This window comes from Symphalangus syndactylus, chromosome 10 (genome assembly GCF_028878055.3).
Source record: "Symphalangus syndactylus isolate Jambi chromosome 10, NHGRI_mSymSyn1-v2.1_pri, whole genome shotgun sequence".
In the NCBI taxonomy this organism is placed as follows: Eukaryota; Metazoa; Chordata; class Mammalia; order Primates; family Hylobatidae; genus Symphalangus; species Symphalangus syndactylus.
The window spans coordinates 88,931,285-88,954,210 of NC_072432.2; the positions used below are offsets into that span (position 1 = coordinate 88,931,285).

The window sequence follows — 22,926 nt, forward strand, 5'->3', positions numbered from 1 at the left end:
GTGAGAGCCACAGTGCAGTGATCGGCCAAGGGGAGGCACGTTCTGGTATTTCTTCTCTAGTCTAGAGGCTTATAAAGGACTGTTTATGGTTTAGTGCCAAAATGTGAATTCCAAATTGTGTGGAGGAATTTTTTAGAAATGATTAATCAGAACCATGTCTTTCTACTGTTTGGTGTTAGGTCCCACGAATCATCCTGTGGCTGATGGTGGAGTTGGCTATCATCGGCTCAGATATGCAAGAAGTCATTGGCTCAGCCATTGCCATCAATCTTCTGTCTGTAGGAAGGTGAGGGGTTTTCCTCTAGAAAGTAATCAGTGTTTTGCTGGATTTTGAAGCAGAGATAAAAACAAAAACCCAATTCATTTTTAATTTTGAAGACTCAATTGTTATTTCTTCTGTGGAACCTTTCTGGAAACAATTTCTTCTACCCTGGTAGATGTAGACCCTACATCTTCCATTTCCCATGGTGGGTTATGCTTACCTTTATTAGAATATGTGGCGTTTTGTGTTGCAATTATTGATTTGTATGTCGTTTTATGCCACTAGATACTATCTTTTTTTAAAATTTTATTTATTTATTTATTTTTTGAGGCAGAGTCTTTCTCTGTCACCCAGGCTGGAGTGCAGTGGTGTGATCTCGGCTCACTGCAACCTCCGCCTCCCAGGTTCAAGCAATTCTTGTGCCTCAGTCTCCTGAGTAGCTGGGATTACAGGCACCTGCCACCATGTCCAGCTAATTTTTGTATTTTTAGTAGAGACGGGGGTTTCACCATGTTGGCCAGGCTGGTCTCTAACTCCTGACCTCAGGTCTAGAAATGCTCGCCTCAGCCTCCCAAAGTGCTGGTATTACAGGCGTGAGCCACTACACCCAGCCCCCACTGGATACTATCTGTCTAATCCTATAAAATTCTATCTGTCTAACTCCATGAGGGTAAGACCCAAACTTTTCAGCTTTGTATCCTAAGAGTGACATAGTAGACTCTCAATCAAAGTTTAAATGAATGTAATTAAGTTGATGCTGTTACCCCACTTTACCCAAGGCTTGGTTTTCTGCCATTGTCCCTCCTCCCTCAAATCCTAGCTTCTCCAAATGTTCTCTATCTGGAGAGCTGTTGGGAAAAGAGTGTTTTTCGATGTTTCCTTTCTTTCTGTCTCTCTGACTTCCATATCTCATCTCTGACCTAGGATTCCTCTGTGGGGTGGCGTTCTCATCACCATTGCAGATACTTTTGTATTTCTCTTCTTGGACAAATATGGTAAGGAGAGTGGGAATGGGAGGGTCAAAGGAGCTGCTCTCTGTCATGTGGCAGATGGGGAAGTCTGCCTTCTCTGAGCTCACTGCTGCCTTTTTTCCTTTAGGCTTGCGGAAGCTAGAAGCATTTTTTGGCTTTCTCATCACTATTATGGCCCTCACATTTGGATATGAGGCAAGTGGTACAGAGTATTCGTTAGCTTCTTAAAATAAGTTTTTGTGTTTTTTTTTTTTTTAGCCTTTTATTATAAAAGACGGTAATAATGCTAGTATGGTTCACTTATAGTAGGTGTATCAACAAAAAGCCATTTTTTCCCTGGGCCAATTTTAAAGGAATATGATCCATAGCAAAGATTAGTGTGCAGAAAGGCCTGTAGGGACTCCCAGGTTTAAAATGACTAGATATTTTAGGGCTTTCCAGACTAGATTCCTTGGTCCCAAGTTGACCATCTGACAACAGAACAGCCATGGATAGGGTTAATTAAGGAGGGGGTTGCAGGGTTATTCTTGGCTGTTAACTTAGAGGAGTTCTGCTTTTGCTCATCCTGGTTTATATTAATTGCAGCTTGAACTTTCCCGATATTAAAACAGTTAATGAATTATATGAAATATACTGGATATTTCCTGGTTTGTGCCCCAACCCAGAAACTCCTTAGAGTCACTAACATTATTTGCAGTACTAGCACCTTTCTTTGTACAATTCTTGTAAACTGATTTCTGCTTACTGGTCTGGCTGAACTTTAAAAAATATATGTAATCTATGAGTTGATTATGCCTCTTGGCCTAAGGCTTCCAAGAGAAATACTGAACTGGGGAAGAGTAGATATGAGCGTGTTTAAGGATGAGTCTCTCATTACACACGTACTCGTGGCAAACAGCAAGTGATTTTTAAATGAACATGGGTGAACAGAAGTATGCTACATATGGATAATAAAAATTGATTCTATATTCTTTTTTAATTTTTAGAGTTTTATTTATTTATTTATTTTTGAGCCAGAGCGTTGCTCTGTCATGCAGGCTAGAGTGCAGTGGGTGTGATCTTGGCTCACTGCAAACTCCGCCTCCCAGGTTCAAGTGGCTCTTGTGCCTCAGCCTCCCAAGTAGCTGGGATTATTGGCATGGACCACCATGCCTGGCTAACTTTTTGTACTTTTAGTAGAGATGGGGTTTCTGTATGTTGACCAGGCTGGTCTTGAACTGCTGACCTGAAGTGATCTGCCCATCTTGGCCTCCCAAAGTGCTAGGATTTCAGGTGTGAGCCACCGTGCCTGGCCCTGGTTGTATATTTTTGAGCCTATCTCATAGGAATTACTAATAACCACAAGTCCCTTAGCAGCTTTTTCTTTTTTCTTTTCTTTCTGTTTTTTTTTTTTTTTTTTTTTTTGAGATGGGGTCTCCCTCTTTCACCCAGGCTGGAGTGGAGTGGCGCGATCTTGGCTCACTGCAACTTCCACCCTCAGGTTCAAGTGATTCTCCTGCCTCAGCCTCCCACGTAGCTGGGATTACAGGTGCCCACCACTGTGCCTGGTAATTTTTGTATTTTTCGTAGAGACGGGGTTTCACTATGTTTGCCAGGCTGGTCTTGAACTCATGACTTCAGGTGATCTACCCGCCTTGGCCTGTGAAAGTGCTAGGATTACAGGCGTGAGCCACCGTGCCTGGCCTTTTTTTTTTTTTTTTTGAGACGGAGTCTCGCTCTGTCACCCAGGCTGGAGTGCAGTGGCGCAATCTCGGCTCACTGCAAGCTCCGCCTCCCGGGTTCACGCCATTCTCCTGCCTCAGCCTCTCCCAGTAGCTGGGACTACAGGCGCCCGCCACCTCGCCCGGCTAATTTTTTTTGTATTTTTAGTAGAGACGGGGTTTCACCGTGGTCTCGATCTCCTGACCTCGTGATCCACCCGCCTCGGCCTCCCAAAGTGCTGGGATTACAAGTGTGAGCCACCGCGCCCGGCCTTTTTTTTTTTTTTTTTTTTTTTTTTTTTTTTTTTTTTTTTTTTTTTTGAGACAGAGTCTCACACTATTGCCTGTGCTGGAGTTCAGTGGCACGATCTCAGCTCACCTCCTGGGCTCAAGTGATCCTTCCACCTCAGCCTCCTTAATAGCTAGTACTACAGGTATGCACCACCACAGCAAGGTAATTTTTGTAGAGATAAGGTTTTGTGTTGCCAGGCTGCTCTTGAACTCCTGGGCTCAAGCAATCCACCTGCCTTGGTCTCCCAAAGTGCTGGGATTATAGGCGTGAGCCACCGCACCCAGCCCTTTCTTTAGAAATTAATTGTGTATCATACGCATCTGTTTCATATATCTAAGATGTGTTGTAAACTATCCGGATACTCGGTCTTGAATTCTCTGGCCCCTGGTAGTAAGCCCCTTATGTTGCTTGGTCCTATGATGATTCTATATTCCTCATTATCTGAGGTAGTTGCAGAAGAAAAGATTGTGGCCAGGTGTGGTGGCCTGTAATCCCAGCACTTTGGGTGGCTGAGGTGGGAAGATTGCTTGAACTTGGGAGATTGAGGTTTCAGTGAGCTGTGATCATGCCACTGCATTCCAGCCTGGGTGACAGAGCAAGATCCTATCTCAAAAAATATAAAAATAAAGAAAGAAGAAGGGATTGTAAGGGAGAAAGGATGCTAACTGTTCCCTAGTACTATGTTACTCCCCTGTTTCACGTTCCTGTAAAGGCTAATCATTGTTATGTTGGTATGTAGTATGTTACAGTGAAACCCAGCCAGAGCCAGGTACTCAGGGGCATGTTCGTACCATCCTGTTCAGGCTGTCGCACTCCACAGATTGAACAGGCTGTGGGCATCGTGGGAGCTGTCATCATGCCACACAACATGTACCTGCATTCTGCCTTAGTCAAGGTGAGCAAGGCCCTTATCTCCTTCACCTCCTAGACAGTTCATGGGATCTTTTCCTTCAATTGCAAGGGACACAAAGTTAGTTTACAATTATTAGGACCGTGAAGGAGCAAGGTATTTTCCAAGCCTGGACATTTATAAACTCCATATACTTAGATGCTGTTTTTATCACCAAATTGACCAGAGATTACTAACTGCATAAAGCAGGTGGGGCTAAAGTTCTTTTTTTTTTTTTTTTTTTTAAGTGAGATGGAGTCTCTGTTGCCCATGCTGGAGTGCGGTGGCGTAATCTCTACTCACTGCAAACCTCTGCCTCCCGGGTTCAAGCGATTTTCGTGCCTCAGCCTCCCGAGTACCTGGGATTACAGGCATGCACCACCACGCCTGGCTAATTTTTCTATTTTTAGTAGAGATGTGGTTTCACCATGTTGGCCAGGCTAGTCTCGAACTCCTGAGCTCAAGCAATCCACCCACATTGGCCTCCCAAAGTGCGGGGATTACAGGCCTGAGCTACTGCACCCAGCTGGGACTAAAGTTCTTCATAACAGTTTGGAAGTGCATCAAGTCTCTTGTGTTTAAATTTCAAAAGCTCGAGTGGCCATATGGAGGTCAGGAGTAAAGGTGCCCAAACAGGCTTTTACCGTCAGTATTATGTAGTAGTTTGTTGGGAGATTTCAGAAACCTTTATAAATAGGCATATACACACCTTAGGACTGAAATCAGGTCGTTTTTATAGGTCAGTGGTCCTTCCAGCCACTGAGAGTAACTGAGAGCTCAGTACTCATGTAGTCTCTGTTCCCTCTTTGGGGAATGTACAGTTCAACGAAAGGGCATGAAGTTCTTTCTTCTCCCCCCATATGAAGTTCTTAATTGCTCAGTGAACTAGGATGTAGGTGAGTGTTGGATCTCTCACTTTTCGTCTGGTCAACTATTTGTCCCCTAAATCTCTCAGCTGACTCCAAACTCCTGAAATGTCACAAGGAAACTTGTTCTAACTGGTCAAAAAGTGACTGCTATTGTTATCTTTCTAGTCTAGACAGGTAAACCGGAACAATAAGCAGGAAGTTCGAGAAGCCAATAAGTACTTTTTCATTGAATCCTGCATTGCACTCTTTGTTTCCTTCATCATCAATGTCTTTGTTGTCTCAGTCTTTGCTGAAGCATTTTTTGGGAAAACCAACGAGCAGGTGGTGAGTAAACCAGGGTTATGGGTGGTAGTGAATATGAGGGTAAAGTGAAGGCTGCAATGGGATGGGGAAGGAAAATACCTCATTCTAGTGTTAATGTTCAGAAGAAATAATCTCTAGCTTCTCCTCTGCCCCCCAAAATCACTGTGCACCAGTCAGAGTCTACACTATGGGGCTGACCAAGCCTGGACCCTCTTTCTCAGCTTTTGTTTGGGAGTAGTCAACAAACAGAAAACAGAAACTGTGATGATGACAGACTTTGTCTTGTCATTTTGAATTCTGTATCAATCTTGATTTCTGATTACCTATGTAGTGTTTTTTTTGAGATGGAGTCTTGCACTGTCGTCCAAGCTGGAGTGCAGTGGCACAATCTTGGCTCACTGCAACCTCCACCTCCTGGGTTCAAGCGATTCTCCTGCCTCAGCCTCCTGAGTAGCTGGGATTACAGGTGCCTGCCACCACAACCGCCTAATTTTTTTTTTTTTTTTTTTTTTTTTTGAGACGGAGTCTTGCTCTGTCACCCAGGTTGGAGTGCAGTGGCGCAATCTCGGCTCACTGCAAGCTCCGCCTCCCGGGTTCACGCCATTCTCCTGCCTCAGCCTCTCTGAGTAGCTGGGACTACAGGCGCCCGCCACCACGCCCGGCTAATTTTTTTGTATTTTTAGTAGAGACGGGGTTTCACCATGGTCTCAATCTCCTGACCTCGTGATCCGCCCGCCTCGGCCTCCCAAAGTGCTGAGATTACAAGCGTGAGCCACCGTGCCCGGCCTAATTTTTTGTAATTTTAGTAGAGATAGGGTTTCACCATGTTGGCCAGGCTGGTCTCAAACTCCTGACCTCAAGTGATCCACCTGCCTCGGCCTCTCAAAGTACAGGGATTACAAGCGTGAGCTCCTGTGCCTGGACTGCCTATGTAGTTTTGATCACCATTTGTTTCCCATCTATGGAACCTCTGACTCCTCTGTCTGCTTTGACCGAGGATTCTATTCTGGGTGTTCTCTCATGTCTGAAGCCTTCTTCAGAGCCTCTCCTCCTGTCATCATTTAAAGTACCCCAGCGTTTGTACATTATTACCATGCACACTGTAACTCCGTAAAGATTTTTGATGACCTGTGGGTGTAGAAGGATTATAGAGGAAGATCCTAGATGACATTGCTGCCAGTCTCTGCCCACGTCACAGCATATATCCAGTGTTTTCCCTCCAGCCTGCCTCTCACAGATGATTGTGTGTGATATGTACGAGAGCTCTTACTTGGCCCTTGCTTCCGAAACAAAAGTTGCTCTTGAATTGCTTTGGGTTCTAGGTTGAAGTCTGTACAAATACCAGCAGTCCTCATGCTGGCCTCTTTCCTAAAGATAACTCGACACTGGCTGTGGACATCTACAAAGGGGTAAGCATGTTTGGATTTGTGATCTTTGTTCCTGAATCAATATTTTTAGCATAGTATGTGGTCTTTTTTATGACTTCACTTCAGATATGAGCATCTCTCCTCTGGATTGTCATTTATTTCAGAGTTCCAGACACCAGACAAGCATTTTGGATTAAATGGGAAGGAATAGAGGATCAGTTGAAAAGATACATGATACAGGCCGGGTGCGGTGGTTCACGCCTGTAATCCCAGCACTTTGGGAGGCTGAGGCGGGTGGATCACTTGAGCTCAGGAGTTCAAGACCAGCCTGACCAACATGGTGAAACCCTGTGTCTACTAAAAACAAAAATACAAAAATTAGCTGGGTGTGGTGGTGGGCACCTGTAATCTCAGCTACTCAGGAGGCTGAGACACGAGAATCGCTTGAACCTGGAAGGCAAAGGTTGCAGTGAGCCGAGATCGGGCCACTGCACTCTAGCCTGGGCGACAGAGTAAGACTCTGTCTTTAAAAAAAGAAAAGAGAAGAAAAAAAAGATGCAGTATACACCCCAGCTTTTTTTTTTTTTTTTTTTTTTTTTCTGAGACAGGGTCTTGCTCTGCTGCCCAGGCTGGGGTACAGTGGTTCGATCATGGCTCGCTGCAGCCTCCACCTACGTGGTCCAAGTGGTTTTCCCATCTCAGTCTTTTGGGTAGTGGGACTACAGGCAAGCACCACCACGCTTGGCTAATCTTTTTTTTTTTTGAGACAGAGTTTTGTTCTTGTTGCCCAGGCTGGAGTGCAGTGGCGTGATCTTGGCTCACTGCAATCTCTGCCTCCTGGGTTCAAGTGGTTCTCCTGCCTCAGCCTCCCAAGTAGCTAGGATTACAGGTGTGCACCACCACACCCAGCTAATTTTGTATTTTTAGTAGAGACGGGGTTTCTCCATGTTGGTCAGGCTGGTCTCGAACTCCTGACCTCAGGTGATCCACCCCCCTCGGCCCCCCAAAGTGCTGGGATTACAGGTGTAAGCCGTCATGCCTGGCCTTGTATTTTTTTTTTTTTTTTTTTTTTTTTTTTTGTAGAGTCAGGGTGTTTGCCATGTTGCCCAGGCTTGTCTCAAACTCCCGGGCTCAAGGGATTCTCCAACCCTGGCCTCCCAAAGTGCTGGGATTACAAGTGTGAGCCACCCCACCCAGCCCCAAGAAAGTGTTCTTAGTAAAGTGTTTTTACTGGAGTCTCAGTTCTTTTATGCTGGTTACATTGTGATCCTCCAACAGCAGAATATATAGTGTGTAGCATTTTGCAAATTTATTTGATATTTCCCTGTACTTCTATTGCCATTTTCCAGAATAGTGTGTAAAGGAATATAATTTGGGGAATGTGGTGTAGACCTCTTCTTTTTTTTTTTAATATTTTAAGATGGAGGTTTAGGAGCTTGGAGAAGAGAAAGGACTAGGCAGAGAAACGAAGGAGCATCCAGTAAAGTTTAGACTGAAAGCTTCTAGAATGAGGTCAGGACTTGAGCCTAGCTTCTGGCACAGTGCCCAGCACAGCACTTGGTGTTGGTGGTGCATAGCAAAGAAAGGAGAAATGCCACAGGGAACTGCTGTTTTGGATATTGTCTGAGCAGATGATTGACACAATCATATCCTTCTTCTTGGCCTCTCACAGGGTGTTGTGCTGGGATGTTACTTTGGGCCTGCTGCACTCTACATTTGGGCAGTGGGGATCCTGGCTGCAGGACAGAGCTCCACCATGACAGGAACCTATTCTGGCCAGTTTGTCATGGAGGTATGTGCTGGTATAGGATAGAGGGAGATAACACAACCCTTTTGTTTTCTTCTTTTTTTTTTTTTTTTGAGATGGAGTCTCACTCTTGTCACCCAGGCTGGAGTGTAATGGCACAATCTCGGCTCACTGCAACCTCCACCTCCTGGGTTCAAGTGATTCTTCTGCCTCAGCCTCCTGAGTAGCTAGGATTACAGGCTCTGGCCACCACACTCGGCTAATTTTTTGTATTTTTAGTAGAGATGGGGTTTCACCATGTTGGCCAGGCAGGTCTTGAACTCCTGACCTCAAGTGATCTACCCACCTTGGCCTGTCAAAGTGCTGGGATTACAGGCGCGAGCCACTGCGCCTGGCCCCTTTTGTCACTTAATCCCATTCTTCTGAGGTCTCTCCTGAATCTCCCCAAAACTTTTTTTTTGTTTCCTGTTGCAGAGAGTCATCTGCTCCTATGTTTTCTTCCAGGGATTCCTGAACCTAAAGTGGTCACGCTTTGCCCGAGTGGTTCTGACTCGCTCTATTGCCATCATCCCCACTCTGCTTGTTGCTGTCTTCCAAGATGTAGAGCATCTAACAGGGATGAATGACTTTCTGAATGTTCTACAGAGCTTACAGGTGAGGAGGAATCTGAGGAAACCCATATGCTAGTTATTCAGGTAGCATTATGTACTGCCCTTAGGTACCAAGCCTAGCTGGGTGCTGGGGGGATATTGAGAGGAAGACAGAGGCGTGGTTGTGGTCTGCAGTAAATGTATATGAAATCCTTGGCATCTAAAAGGATTTTAGAAATGGTTGGTTTTTTAAACCTGTTGAATGGGAACTATGAACTTTACTTACATATGGGACACAAAATTGTAGTTCATTAATGCAAGCAAACATTAAATGAACATATAGGACACTGCGCTAGGTCCTGTGGAGGTTAAGGAGACAAGTCACATACAAAGGTTTGTATGCTAGGTTAATGACAGCTCTACAGAATTCAGCATAATGCCCAAGCATGTTGGGATGATAGGAATAATTATTTCTCATGGAGTAGTTGGGCAGCATTTATGTTTCCCTTTGATTAATTGTCCTGTTCTCTAGGGTGATACAAGGACCCACAGTAATCCCATCTGATCTTCTTTCTTTTCCAGCTTCCCTTTGCTCTCATACCCATCCTCACATTTACAAGCTTGCGGCCAGTAATGAGTGACTTTGCCAATGGACTGTGAGTGTACTCCTCTTCGTTCCCAAAGGGGATGCTGATATGGGGAAAGGGTATCTTCATGCAGTAGGCCAGTCAGACGTGAGACACAGAGGGAAGCGATATGCTTTGAGAGGTGATTGCTAGCTGCTTCCTCTTTGGCTTAGAGAATGGAAACTGTGAATACAGTAAAGGAAGAGAAAGCACGTCTTTCATTTGGAGGGGAGAGAAAGTTCAGCTTTTACGGCATAACTCTTCAGCTTCAGCCACTGAAGTTTGAGGCACCTTAATTCTTTGTTAAATGATCTTAACAAGAAAGGCATAAGTTAGTACCTTTTATGTATATCTTTAAAGGATATGAGGTATCTGAAGTGACTTGTTGCATTTCTGGGAACGTTAATAAAATGGCTCATTGCATTTCTAGGCCTTGTTGCATCTCTAGGGACTTAAATATTAGGGATTATTTGTTGGTGTCTTTTCCCCCCTCTTTCTCCCTGTCTATCAGTATCTAACTTTGGGTGATTTAACTTAGACTTATGAAGAATCATTTTTTTTTAAATTAAGAACAATTTTTCCATTCATTTTGAACTGCCTCTAATTCCCGTCCTGTTTCCTCTTCTGTCTGTGGCCAAGTTGGATTATTCCACCAGTGACTGTGCTGATTTCTTTTACAGAGGCTGGCGGATTGCAGGAGGAATCTTGGTCCTTATCATCTGTTCCATCAATATGTACTTTGTAGTGGTTTATGTCCGGGACCTAGGGCATGTGGCATTATATGTGGTGGCTGCTGTGGTCAGTGTCGCTTATCTGGGCTTTGTGTTGTACTTGGTAAGTCCAGCCTGGAAGAGCAGGGGCATAGGTATCAGGGGTGGTAGAGGTGGGGTTCACTGACATTCAGAAATGAACAGACCCAGGCTGAGCACAGTGGCTCATGCCTATAATCCCAGTACTTTGAGAGGCTGAGGTGGGAGGATTGCTTGAATCCAGGAGTTAGAGACCAATCTGGGCAACATAGTAAGACTCTGTCTCTACAAAAAAAGAGAAATGAACAGACCCAAAAGAGCACATAACAATCTACCTCCAGGTGATCGAGACAATTTATATGGAATTGTCAAATCAGCTGTTTATAAAATATTTCTAACCATAAAATTCACTTTGGTTACTAAGATTTGTCATTTTCCAATTTCTGTCACTTCTGTAGTTTCCATTCTTAGTAATTCCTAACAAGAGAGTATAGTATGTTTGAGGAACTAAAAGAAGGGTAGCAGTACAGAGTGTGGAGAACGGTACAAAACAGAGGTGGAGAATGGGGCATGCAGTGTGATTTAGAGATTCGGGGTGGGACACATGCGGCGCACAGCCCCGCTCAGCTCCATCACTTACAAGCTGTCCAAGGAAATAAGTAAATAGTGATAGTCTCCCCTTGACTCTCATTCTAGAGTCATTTTTTAAAAATCATGGTTATAAAACTATAGCTACATGAAAAAGGTATGTGAAATTTATATTCCAATTATAAAAATTTTTTTAAAAAGTCTAGAATTATATAAAAATGGCAATATAGTTCTTGTAGGAAGCTAGGGTTATAGATATATTCTTCTCTATTTTCCAAATCTTTAACATTGCTTATATTAATGAAAAACAGCCAAAATAACAACAGATCCATTTCCCTGTTCTATACAGGTTTCTTTGAAAAGACACAGGGGTTAGGGATAAGGAATAGTAGAATTTATACCATTTTTGCTGCAGAGAATGGCTAAAGATGGAGGCTGGAAACCTGCTGTTAATCTCTAGAACACTTCCCCACACCAGTGTGCCACGCATTAGATACTTTATTGAGAAAATCACTTCAGTAAATGTTGAAAAATTATGTCCTAGATTGATAGATCTCTTCTTTTTTTCTTCCCAATAAACTTTGGGCACACAAAGACTGTACCGACCCTATGATCTAGGAACTTAACTTCAAGGAAAACCAAGTAACTGAATATGTCCTTGACAGGAATTGTTTTTAAAAATTCACTATAGAAGTTAGGGGGATCCTTTCAGAATGCAAATTGGATATGAAGGTGCCAGTTTGTCCTCAGTCAGCCTAAGGCTAATGAGCTTGTTGAAGACCCATTTTTATTATTATTTTTGAGACAGTTTTTCTCTGTCACCCAAGCTGGGGTATAGTGGCACGATCTTAGCTCACTGCAACCTCTGCCTCCTGGGTTCAAGTGATTCTCCTGCCTTAGCCTCCTGAGTAGTTGGGACTACAGCTACGTGCTACCATGCCTGGCTAATTTTTGTATTTTTAGTAGAGATGGGGTTTTGCCATGTTGGCCAGGCTGGTCTCAAACTCCTGACCTCAGGTGATCCACCTGCCTCAGCCTCCCAAAGTGTTGGGATTACAGGCGTGAGCCACCATGTCTGGCCTGAAGACCCATTTTTAGAGGAGAGGGCTGATTCTAGAGTGGGTTACTGCTGTTTAGCTTCAAAACAGGAACTTCATAGAGCAGCTTAGGAGACTACACCAATTGTATTAGTCTGTTAGTCATTCTCCTCATCATGGGGAGGACTGAGGAAAAGTGGACTTCCAAGACAGTTGGGTAAAAGAAACAAACAACAGGCTGGACGAGGTGGCTCACGCTTGTAATTTCAGTGCTTTGGGAGGCCGAGCCAGGAAGATTACTTGAGGTTAGGAGTTTCAGACCAGCTTGAGAAATATAGCAAGACACCCTGTCTCTACAAAAAAAATTAAATTAGCTGGGCATGGTGGTGTGCGTCTGTAATCCTGGCAACTCAGGAGGCTGAGGAGGGAGGATTGCTTGAGCCCAGGAATTCGAGGCTTCAGTGACCTATGATTGCACCACTATACTCCAGCCTGAGCAATAGAGGAAGACCTTGTCTCTAAAATGTAAAATAATAATAAAGATTAAAAAAAAAAGGAAAACCACAGACACAAAGCAGTAAGAACAGAGAAATTCAATATTAAAAATAGTATGGACAAACTTTGTTGAGGAAGGCAGATGATTTTTTGAAGGGGGAGTGGGGTTGAGAGAATGACTTGTGCAACCCTTGGTGGTAGAAGATGGGCACAGCTGGATGTTCAAGGAAGGGAGCAGGTTTTCATTTGAGAAGTGCTGTGTGAGCAGTCATGGCTCTTCAAAGAGCCTGGTGAATGATGACCATGTTTTGTCTTTCAGGGTTGGCAATGTTTGATTGCACTGGGCATGTCCTTCCTGGACTGCGGGCATACGGTAAGCATCTCTAAAGGCCTGCTGACAGAAGAAGCCACCCGTGGCTACACTAAATAACACTGGATTAGTCTGTCTTCTGCAGGTAGCCATCAGAGCCAGTGTGTTTCTATGGTTTACTGTGTGAACATAGCCAAAAGTATGTGCCGTTGCACAGACTGTGTTTATGACTCAACCGTTGGTTGGAAAAGACTTTGTTTCATGTGTGTTTGAAAGATGGAATTATTTTTTTCTTCCTGACCTAACCTTGGAACTGGATTAGGGTGGGATCTTTGAAAAGCTGACATTCGCTGCTATCATTCCAACACTAAATTCTTAAGTAGTTGCCCAAGGGCCAGCTCAGTTTATCCTTTGGAGAGACAAGGATATGCATGATTCTTAACCAGGCTATATGTTAAAAAAAAAAATTGGAAAATGAAATACATTTTTTTATTATACAAACTACAGAATGAGTATGCAAGTTTTATTTATCAAAATGTAATGGATTTTTAAAGGCTGAGAAATTTTCCTTATACATACCTTTTCAATTATTATACCAAATTCTCAACTAGAATAGCTTCATCCATATGAAATATAAAATGAAGAGACACCTATAGCTCTATCAGGCTTAGGATTCTTTGAACTTATTTCCACTTTAATTTCTCAGTGGAAGTTAAGAGGTTGAGAAAACAAAGAAGGGGAAAAACTGACAACTAGCAAAACCAACACCACATCGCTAGGTGGTGCTTACTAATTACCTTCTCAGGATTTTCCTCAGATTGAAAAGCTTATGAGGATTTCTTGGGAGTCTTAATAACCTGCCTGTTAGTACAGAGCTTTCCTGATGATATTTACTCTTCAGCATATGTAGTTGTAAAACCTTAACTTTCCTTCTCCAGGAGGGTGGTGATAGAAAAAGATGGTGGTATTTGTGACCTGATGTTCTCATGAAATGTTGAGGGTGGGGAGAAAAGACTTTAAGGGGGAAGGAGAGCCATCTATTTTGTTCTAAAAGCCACTTCTCGTCAGAATCGTCATGTTTTTCTGATGCACCGCTCTGCTTCATGCCAAGATGACTTGCGAGGCAATCTCAGGAGCTGTGGACTTAACCATTGCAAAGCACACTGTCTTTCTCAGCGTTCTCCGCAAGTCAGTAGGTGTCAGTATGGTTGCAAAGTTCACTGTCTCAGCAAGGTTGAACTGGGCTACCTCTCTACAGCTGTTTCCTCAGAGGGAAAAATCTTGAGACCAGATGGTGGAGCTCTGGAGTCAGAGGAAATGGGTGTCTTCAGCACGAAGCTGCTGCTTTTACTACTTCTGCCACTTCTGACATTTTTACATACTGAGCCTGAGATTGTGTGATTATCTCAAATCAAATCACTTTGATGGAGATAAATAATCAAAACTGTTTTATAGCCATTGATTTGGTGAGAACAGTAATGGGAAATGGTGTTGAAGGACTTCTCATTTTTGGAGCTTTCCTTCCAGAGTCGTGGTTGATTGGTGTTCTCTGTTCATCTGAGCCCCCAAGAGCACTATTACTGATATTTGCACACAGTCAAAAGCACAGACTGGATGGATGGTCCTTTATAAGGCATTTAAGGGTACACTACTGTGTTTCACTGACCATACATTTTTCTTAGCCCCTCAAGTAATATAGCACAGAGTCATGAATGACAATTCCCCTAACCATTCCTCTTCATATCTGCCTCTTCCCCTTACCGTCGTAATTCCCCAAACTGGTCATAAAGGCACTCTGTGAAGATGTTGGGGACTGACATCTTAAGCTCTCACCTGGCTGCAGTAGGAAAGGCCAAACTGACAAAAAAAAATTCTTTACAAAGATGATATGGTAACATGTATCTTTGCCCTGTGTCTGGGTGGGTCCAGTCAGTCTCAGATTTTCAAGCATTTAGCCTAGGTAAAAGCTGCTAGTATTCTTTTAAAAGTTATATTTATGACTTGCAATGATGGAAAACTCCTTCCAATTAAATGGCATTTTATAATAATATGTGTGTACTTCACAATGTTAAAAATACCCTCATACCTTATTGCATTTGATCCTCACAGAGAGAAAGTGCATTCTAACCAGTACTCTGGGTGCAATAAACAATACATAGAAATTTAAGTCCTCCAGTTCCAGCATATCCAGTGAGTTTTGGCAGTGTGTTTATGTGGAATGTTTAAGGATATACAATTGTACTTTATATAAATTGGTTCTTGTTCTCCTTAAATGTGACATGAAATAATTGTGCTGCTACATTATACTGGAAATTAACAGGGGAAAAGGGAAGAGCTCTTAGCTCCCTTGAGGTTCTGCTAGTGGTGTTAGGAGTGGTTACAACTGAGCTTTTAGTAACCATTTAACCATATGTAAACTTGGTTTCTAATTAAAAAAAAAATTTCTTTTTCCAATTTGGTTTCCTGGGTATTTTTTTAACCTTGAAATAATTTATTAATAGGGTTACAACAACTTTGATACAAAAATACTGAAACAGCAACTACCACCTGGAATGGCACACTAAGTCCACACTGTTAGGATTTTCTCCTTAGAAAGGATAGAGAAATAAATGGATTTAGTCCTCAGAAGGCTTGGATTAATTGCAGATACCAGGACATTAATTTCCATTTACCCACTTAGTCAAATAGTTTTACCATAGCTAAAGGTCACATCATTACCATGTTTAAACTTGGGAAAAAAAAATTTATTCTGCTTTTCTCTAAGCTGAATATTTTCTACCTGTAGTTTATTTCACTGTTTCACTTTTACATTCTATATGTGCTGCCAATGAAAAATTAGTATTTGAAGAGAAACCAAACTCATTTAGCTTAAAAAGACTAAGGAGCATTTTGGCAGACCTGATATAAATGGAAATATTGACACCATTTATTAAAAACAAAGGCAGAGCTCAGGCACAGTGAACTTTATTAGACACATGACGGGAAAACTTGAGCCAGCACTTGATTTGTCCCAGGAGTGTCACCAGAACTTCATTTTCCCTTTCTCTGTTGCAAGCCTTTCCTGTAAGTAACACAGTGGAATTCATCTAGGAAGAATTTTGTTCTCCATGTTGTCCTTCCTCATTTAGTGCTCTCTCTTTACTTTGGATTTAATTTCAGAACTAAAATAGGATTCAAAACAATGTGAGGATCCTGTTTTGAAACATTTCCTTTAGCTCTGCCCTCTGGAATACCTTCTGCTCCTTCACTGGTAGGACCAATGAATCTAAATGTGTCGGCTTCTCTCAGCCCCTTAGCTTATGAATGTAAAAATGGCTAACTCAGTACTGTGTTCTAAGGCCTGGCCTGAACACTTGTATTATCTCACTTAATCCTTGTAACAACAAGAGGATCAGCCTCTATGTAGATGAGTCAACTGGAAGGCCAAAAGTAACTTGCCGACATTTACGTTACTAATGAAATGTGCAGTTGGCATTTGAACTCGCATAGCTTAACTCCAGAACCCATGTTTTCATTCCCAAACTATCCTGTGTAATATATAATATACCCTTCATGTTGGGTTGTCACCAAGCTTTGTTGTTTAGCAGCACAAGGAACATAACACATTGAAGCATTTGTTTCATACTCTGATTAGTGCTAGAATATGCATTAGGCAGAAGTTGCCAACTGGTAGATTTTGGTCCCTGTGCAGAATTTTTAAAAGTAAGTTTGAATGCTTTTGGCAAGTGTAGAGAATGGGCAGGGCCCTCTATGGTCCTATCCCAGCAATAGCCAAGAGTTACTAGTTAATAAGTTCACTCATTTGCATTAGCTCTCTGCCCCTGGAAGTATTTTAGCCTATTTCCAGGCCATTTAGTCTCATTTCTCAATGTCTCAGAACAATATAACAAACATCTCCAATGAAGATGGTCTATCAACTAAGTCATCTAAGTGACACTCTGTGGGCATCACAGGACTAATACTGCAACCCTTGCTTACTACCTATTGAAGAAGTCTACCACCATTGCTCACTTGGGAAAGGCTTCAATGAATTGTCAGTATATTTAATTGCTGTTATTTACTTAAGCCTAAATTAAGCAAGCTGATGTCTGAAGAGCTGTTTCCATGTCCTAAAGCCAGTGTAATACAGTGTTTTCCTGGCCCACTAGTTGGCAATAGTTTTATTCTGGGCATCATTTGGTCTAATCTGTCTTCACACAGTCATCACAGCAAGCCTATGACGTTATACACAGCAGTTTGTAGTGTGTTAAATATATGTGTCGAAGACTCACATGAGATAGTATATTGGTGTACTTGGCATTTTCTTTTTTTTTTTTTTCTGAGATGGAGTTTAGCTTTGTCACCCAGGCTGGAGTGCAGTGGTGTGATCTCGGCTCACTGCCACCTCTGCCTCCCAGGTTCAAGCAATTCTCCTGCCTCAGCCTCCCAAGTAGCTGGGATTACAGGTGCCCACCACCATGCCTGGCTAATTTTTTTTTTTTTTTAAGACGGAGTCTCACTCTGATGCCCAGGCTGGAGTGCAGTGGTGTGATCTCAGCTCACTGCAACCTTCCCTTCCCAGGTTCAAGCAATTCTCCTGCCTCTGCCTCCCAAGTAGCTGGGACTACTGGCGCACACCACTAAGCCCAGCTAATTTTTGTATTTTTAGAGATGGGGAGGCACCATGTTAGCCAGGCTGGTCTTGAACTCCTGACCTCATGATCTACCCACCTCAGCCTCCCTTAAGTGCTGGGATTACAAGCGTGAGCCACTGCACCTGGCTAATTTTTGTATTTTCAGTAGAGCCAGGGTTTTACCATGTTGGTCAGGCTGCTCTTGAACTCCTGACCTCAAGTGATCTGCCTGCCTTGGCCTCCCAAAGTGCTGGGATTACAGGTGTGAGCCACTGTGCCTGGCTGTACTTGGCATTTTCAAATGTAGCATTTATTCACATTTTACAAATGAGTAGGATAAGGCTCCAAAAGTATATGTGACATGCTGAAGGCCATAGGAAGTGGCAGAGTTAAGGGCTTGAACCCAACTCCAGTGCCTTTCTATTAAACTAAAATAGGGATAGTTGCTACCAATAAATTTATAGTCTGCATTCTGCATTAACTTAGAGGCTGTTGGTGCCAAAGGATAACAATAAAAGCTCTGCGTAATAATAGTAGGGCTAAAATGAGACTCAAAGTTGTCTCAAGGTGTATTCGAGGAGAGAAAAAGTAAAAGGAAATAACTTCATAGCCAGCCTAGGAAACATGGCAAAACCCCGTCTACAAAAAAATTGGCTGAGTGTGGTGGCACACGCCTATAGTCCCAGCTACTTGGGAGGCTGAGATGGGAGGATGGCTGAAGCCCAGGAGGTAGAGGTGGCAGTGAGCCAAGATCGTGTCATTGGCACTCCAGCGTGGGTGACATAGTGAGGCCTTGTCTCTACAAAAAAAATAACAACTTCACAGGTCCCAACACAAACCATCTAGACTCAGTTCTTTAGGAGTGGAGTCTGGAATTGTGGGTTTTTTTTTTTTGGTTTTTTTTTTTTCTTTTTGAGACTGTGTCGCCCAGGCTGGAATGCAGTGGCATGGTCTCAGCTCACTGCAACCTCTGCCTCCCGGGTTCAAGTGATTCTCCTGCCTCAGCCTCGTGAGTAGCTGGGATTACAGGCATGCGCCACCATGCCCCGCTAATTTTTTTATTTTTTGTCAAGGGGTTTCGCCATGTTGGTCAGGCTGGTCTTGAACTTCTGACCTGAGGTGATCCATGCGCCTCAGCCTCCCACAGTGCTGGGATTACAGGCATGAGACACCGTGCCCAGCCGGAATTGTGTTTTTTGTTTGTTGTTTTGTTTTTTGAGATGGAGTCTGGCTCTGTCGCCAGGCTGAAGTGCAGTGGTGCGATCTCGGCTCACTGCAATCTCTGCCTCCTGGGTTCAAGTGATTCTCCTGCCTCAGCCTCCCGAGTAGCTGGGATTACAGGCATGTGCCACCACACCCAGCTAATTTTTTTTGTATTTTTGGTAGAGACAGAGTTTCATCATGTTGGCCAGGATGGTCTCCATCTCCTGACCTCATGATCCGCCCGCCTCAGCCTCCCAAAGTGCTGGGATTACAGGCGTGAGCCACCGCACCCAGCTGGGAATTGTGTTTTAAAAGCAGCTTCAGTGATTCTGATTCAGCCTGACAAACATTTCGGACCCATAGGTCATCTTTCTTCCTCTTAGTACATGCCATTTCATGTTTTTGTTTTTTAAATGAAAGGCTTTCCTCTGCTCCAGTGCCAAAGAATAATAGGGCTCAGGATTGAAACTGTTGGAAATTTGATTTCTAATTCACACAGTAGTAAAATACAAAAGCATTCTGCTTGTTTGTTCTTACCCTGATTTGAAGCACCCATCCTGAGGCAGTGCGTCACAAGAATAGTCGGAGTGCTAATTTTGCTGAGGACATTTGGTACCATCTCAGTCCTTAACTATTTCAGCTCCTACCTGTTATTTTGCATATCAGAAACCATTCATGTATGTATCTGTAAGCCATTTCTTTTCTGAAATAAAAATCAATATAGCAGTACAGAAAAAAAGGCCTAAATTGATGTGCTAATTATAGATACTTAAGTGCTGATTTCAATAAATACGTGAAAATCAGTCTAACTCTCTTCCATCTTTTTTTCCTTAGTGCCATCTGGGATTGACAGCTCAGCCTGAACTCTATCTTCTGAACACCATGGACGCTGACTCACTTGTGTCTAGATGACTGACAGCCTGAGAGACTCTATGAGAACATGCTTTTCTAAGCCCTTTTTGTGCCAGGTGTCCTGTTAACATCTCTGTTAGTTCAGAGGTGAGTTTTGTTCAGACGTTTTGAACAAAAGGCAAAGATTTCCTCATGGGAAGGGTGTTCAAAACTGACAGCTATAAATGTAGGTCAGAGACCCACCCACCTCACAAGAGTCATACACTCCCAGAGTTAAACGATTGGCCTCTGATGGCCACACACCCCTATGGGCTTGTGTCTTGGACTCTGGGATTTAGAAGATATATATGTATATATATTTATGTAAACCTGAGCATCTCAGTTTGGGTAGAGTTTTAAGGTTATATGAAACTGATAGAACTTTTGTATTTTTTTTTTTTTTTTTTTTTTGAGACGGAGTCTCACTCTGTCGCCCAGGCTGGAGTGCAGTGGCGCAATCTCGGCTCACTGCAAGCTCCGCCTCCCGGGTTCACGCCATTCTCCTGCCTCAGCCTCTCCGAGTAGCTGGGGACTACAGGCGCCCGCCATCACGCCCGGCTAATTTTTTGTATTTTTAGTAGAGACGGGGTTTCACCGTGGTCTCGATCTCCTGACCTCGTGATCCGCCCGCCTTGGCCTCCCAAAGTGCTGGGATTACAAGCGTGAGCCACCGCGCCCGGCTGTATTTTTTTTTTAAATATTGTTTTGATATATCAGATATTTGTTTTGTCTGGATCACAAGTGAGAAAGAAAAGAGAATAATGCTCTTTTTCACAATGAACCGGTCAAATTGACTATCTTGTAAAGTGATACTTTACAAGTGAAATTTCAGTTTGATTTTAATCAACCAGATTATATTCTTTGTATCTACTGATATTAACACATCATATTAACACATCATTTCTTAAAAAAACATTTCTTCTATTTGGCAATCATAATTAACTCTGGTTATCAGCCTATTTTGTAGTTATTGTCTTTGTCGTCACTTTTCTTGAATTGTTTTCTAGTCATTAAACAGATATGAAGGCATTTGCCAAAGAGCTTTAATACCCAGTAACAAGATCCAGAAACCACACTTTAACCAGTGATCAGTTTTCCGTGCTGCATTGTAACTCAGTTCATTCTGGCATTCAAGTTTTAGGCAGAAAAAGAGGAAACTTCTAACATTTAACCTGTAAGTCCTGACATAAGATAGTGAAGGTATTTATCTTCTTTCTAATATTTGTATAGTCCGCCAATGTATTTTCTTCCCACTATCCCCATTAACATACCAAACACCGTTTCTAGGTCCAAAGTCTATTTCAATGGCCAATATTTGTATCATTGAATCTCCTAGGGAATGCTAAATGTTTCACTTTAAAATACCTATTTATACCAAGTAGCATGAGATTAGTACTAGAGTGAGATTTGGAAGATTAGTCCACATATCACAAACTGCTTGCCTACATGTATAGATTTTTTTTTTCACCCACCTTCCTAACCAGGAATTTGTTTCCTTAAATTTTTTTTTGTTTTTGTTGTTGTTGTTTGTTGTTATTTTTTTGAGAAGAGTCTTGCCCTGTCGCCGAGGCGGGAGTGCATTGACGTGATCTCAGTTCACTGTAACCTCTACCTCCCGGGTTTAATTGATTCTCCTCCTTCAGCCTCCTGAATAGCTGGGATTACAGGCACCACATTTTTAGTAGAGACGGGGTTTCACCATGTTGGCCAGGCTGGTCTCAAACTCTTGACCTCAAGTGATCTGCCTGCCTCAGCCTCCCACGGTGCTGGGATTACAGGTGTGAGCCACTGCACCCAGCCTTTTTCTGTTGTTAAGACAGGGTCTTGCTCTGTTGCCCAGGCTGGAGTGCAGTGGCGTGATCTCAGCTCGCTGCAACTTCTGCCTTCTGGGCTTAAGCCATCCTCCCACTTCAGCATCCCAAATAGCTGGGACTGCAGGCACACACTACCACACCCAGCTAATTTTTGTATTTTTTGTAGAGACAGGATTTCACCATGTTGCCCAGGCTGGTCTTGAACTCGTGAGCTCAAGTAATCTGCTGGCCTTGGCCTCCCAAAGTCCTGAGATTATAAGCGTGAGCCGCTGCAGCCAGCCCACTCCTCATTTCTTTCTAGCCCCAAAGGTGTTGAGTCAGCAAATCCTGCAGCCTTTGTGTGACTTTGAGCATCACTTTCCCCTTTCAGCATTAAATACATGACCTCTCTGCCTTATTTTAGAACTTATTACATTTCAATAAAACCTTTTAAAAAATCCAGACATTGCCTATCTTCATTTATAATTGTTTGGTCCTTAAAGAGGCAGGGATTTTTCTAAAATGACACTTTAAAATCTCCTCATTTCTACTTCAGGGCCTCTTGAAACTTCAGATAATGAGAGCGGCCAGCCCTGCAACTCAGGTTACAGAGTCCTTCTGATCTTAAAACTGAGACTGAATTAACATCAATTCTACGCTTTTACTTGAAAAAGAGACTCTTAAGTTTTAGTGTTTTGGTTTCTTTATACAGGACAACTCTAGATGAACCAGTGTGTTGGATTTTCCCCGCCTCCCTGGGTGGTTTTATTTCTCAGTTGTTTCATTACCAGAGAGTGTTGGGGAAAGGAAGGTAAAAAATAAAAACATCCTGTTGTGAAACTCAGAAAGGTGAGGTGGTTGGTTAAGTACTTACGGAATTTCTATAGCTCTTTTCCAGTCCTTAACTATATGTTACTAGGAACAGAGAATACAGGTTTACAAGTGTACCCTTCAGGTCACAGAACTCCTGTAATCAGAAAATGTCATAATAAAGCAAACTGAATCATGTCAAAGCCGGTAGAGGAGGTTGATAATTAAGAGTGAGTCTTGGGTAAGCTTTTTTCTAAGTTAAGAATATTTAATCACTCTCCAATTTGTGGTATATAAATCTGGATTACTATAAGTGTACTTATGCATATATTAGTATATTCAATCTTAAGAATAACCTGAGTGCATTCACTTAATTCCTGGGGTTCAACACTATGGAGTCAATCTGTAGAAGGATGCTCTGACAATGTATACACAGAATGTCAGAAAAAGTGCAATTAACTAATTGTTACTGAGCAGTCACTGCTACATGACTGTGTGCCAGCCCAATATAAAAGGTAGGTAGAGTGTATCCAGGTATATGAAGTAGTTTCATTAGTAACAGAGGCAGGGATTTTAGTAGCTAATATAAACAGCCTTCCCAATTTCAGACATTACAACATGAGGCCACTAAAACTTTGCCCAGGAAGTCTTTTGCAAATTCAAGTATTGTTATGTTATCTGTTTATAGGGTCTTCATGCAATGACCCTCCCACTTTACCCAAGCTGAAGTAGGTAAATTCACATCCTGCATACTTCCTAACTTTTCTCCAAATGTGATTTTACATTTTTTTTTCTTATTATACTTTAAGTTCTAGGGTACA

General features: G+C 42.6%; 1 protein-coding gene across 11 annotated transcripts in view; it reads left to right on the forward strand.

Moving 5' to 3' along the window:
* The window catches only part of SLC11A2 (solute carrier family 11 member 2), a 72,942-nt gene extending 51,185 nt beyond the window's left edge, over nt 1-21,757 (forward strand). For 8 of the 11 annotated variants that reach the window (XM_055294836.2, XM_055294841.2, XM_055294844.2 and 5 more), the window contains 12 exons: nt 180-286; nt 1,187-1,257; nt 1,361-1,428; nt 3,965-4,120; nt 5,149-5,307; nt 6,609-6,695; nt 8,326-8,445; nt 8,905-9,054; nt 9,573-9,646; nt 10,297-10,450; nt 12,805-12,858; nt 19,446-21,757. In XM_055294836.2, the coding sequence (XP_055150811.1) occupies nt 180-286; nt 1,187-1,257; nt 1,361-1,428; nt 3,965-4,120; nt 5,149-5,307; nt 6,609-6,695; nt 8,326-8,445; nt 8,905-9,054; nt 9,573-9,646; nt 10,297-10,450; nt 12,805-12,858; nt 19,446-19,523 (1,278 nt within the window). In that variant the 3' untranslated portion in view covers nt 19,524-21,757. Of the gene's footprint in view, nt 1-179; nt 287-1,186; nt 1,258-1,360; nt 1,429-3,964; nt 4,121-5,148; nt 5,308-6,608; nt 6,696-8,325; nt 8,446-8,904; nt 9,055-9,572; nt 9,647-10,296; nt 10,451-12,804; nt 15,250-19,445 lie in introns of those variants that run through there. The other 3 variants (XM_063610551.1, XM_063610553.1, XM_055294837.2) reach the window with 2 other exon arrangements.
* The last annotated feature ends 1,169 nt before the right edge of the window (nt 21,758-22,926 follow it).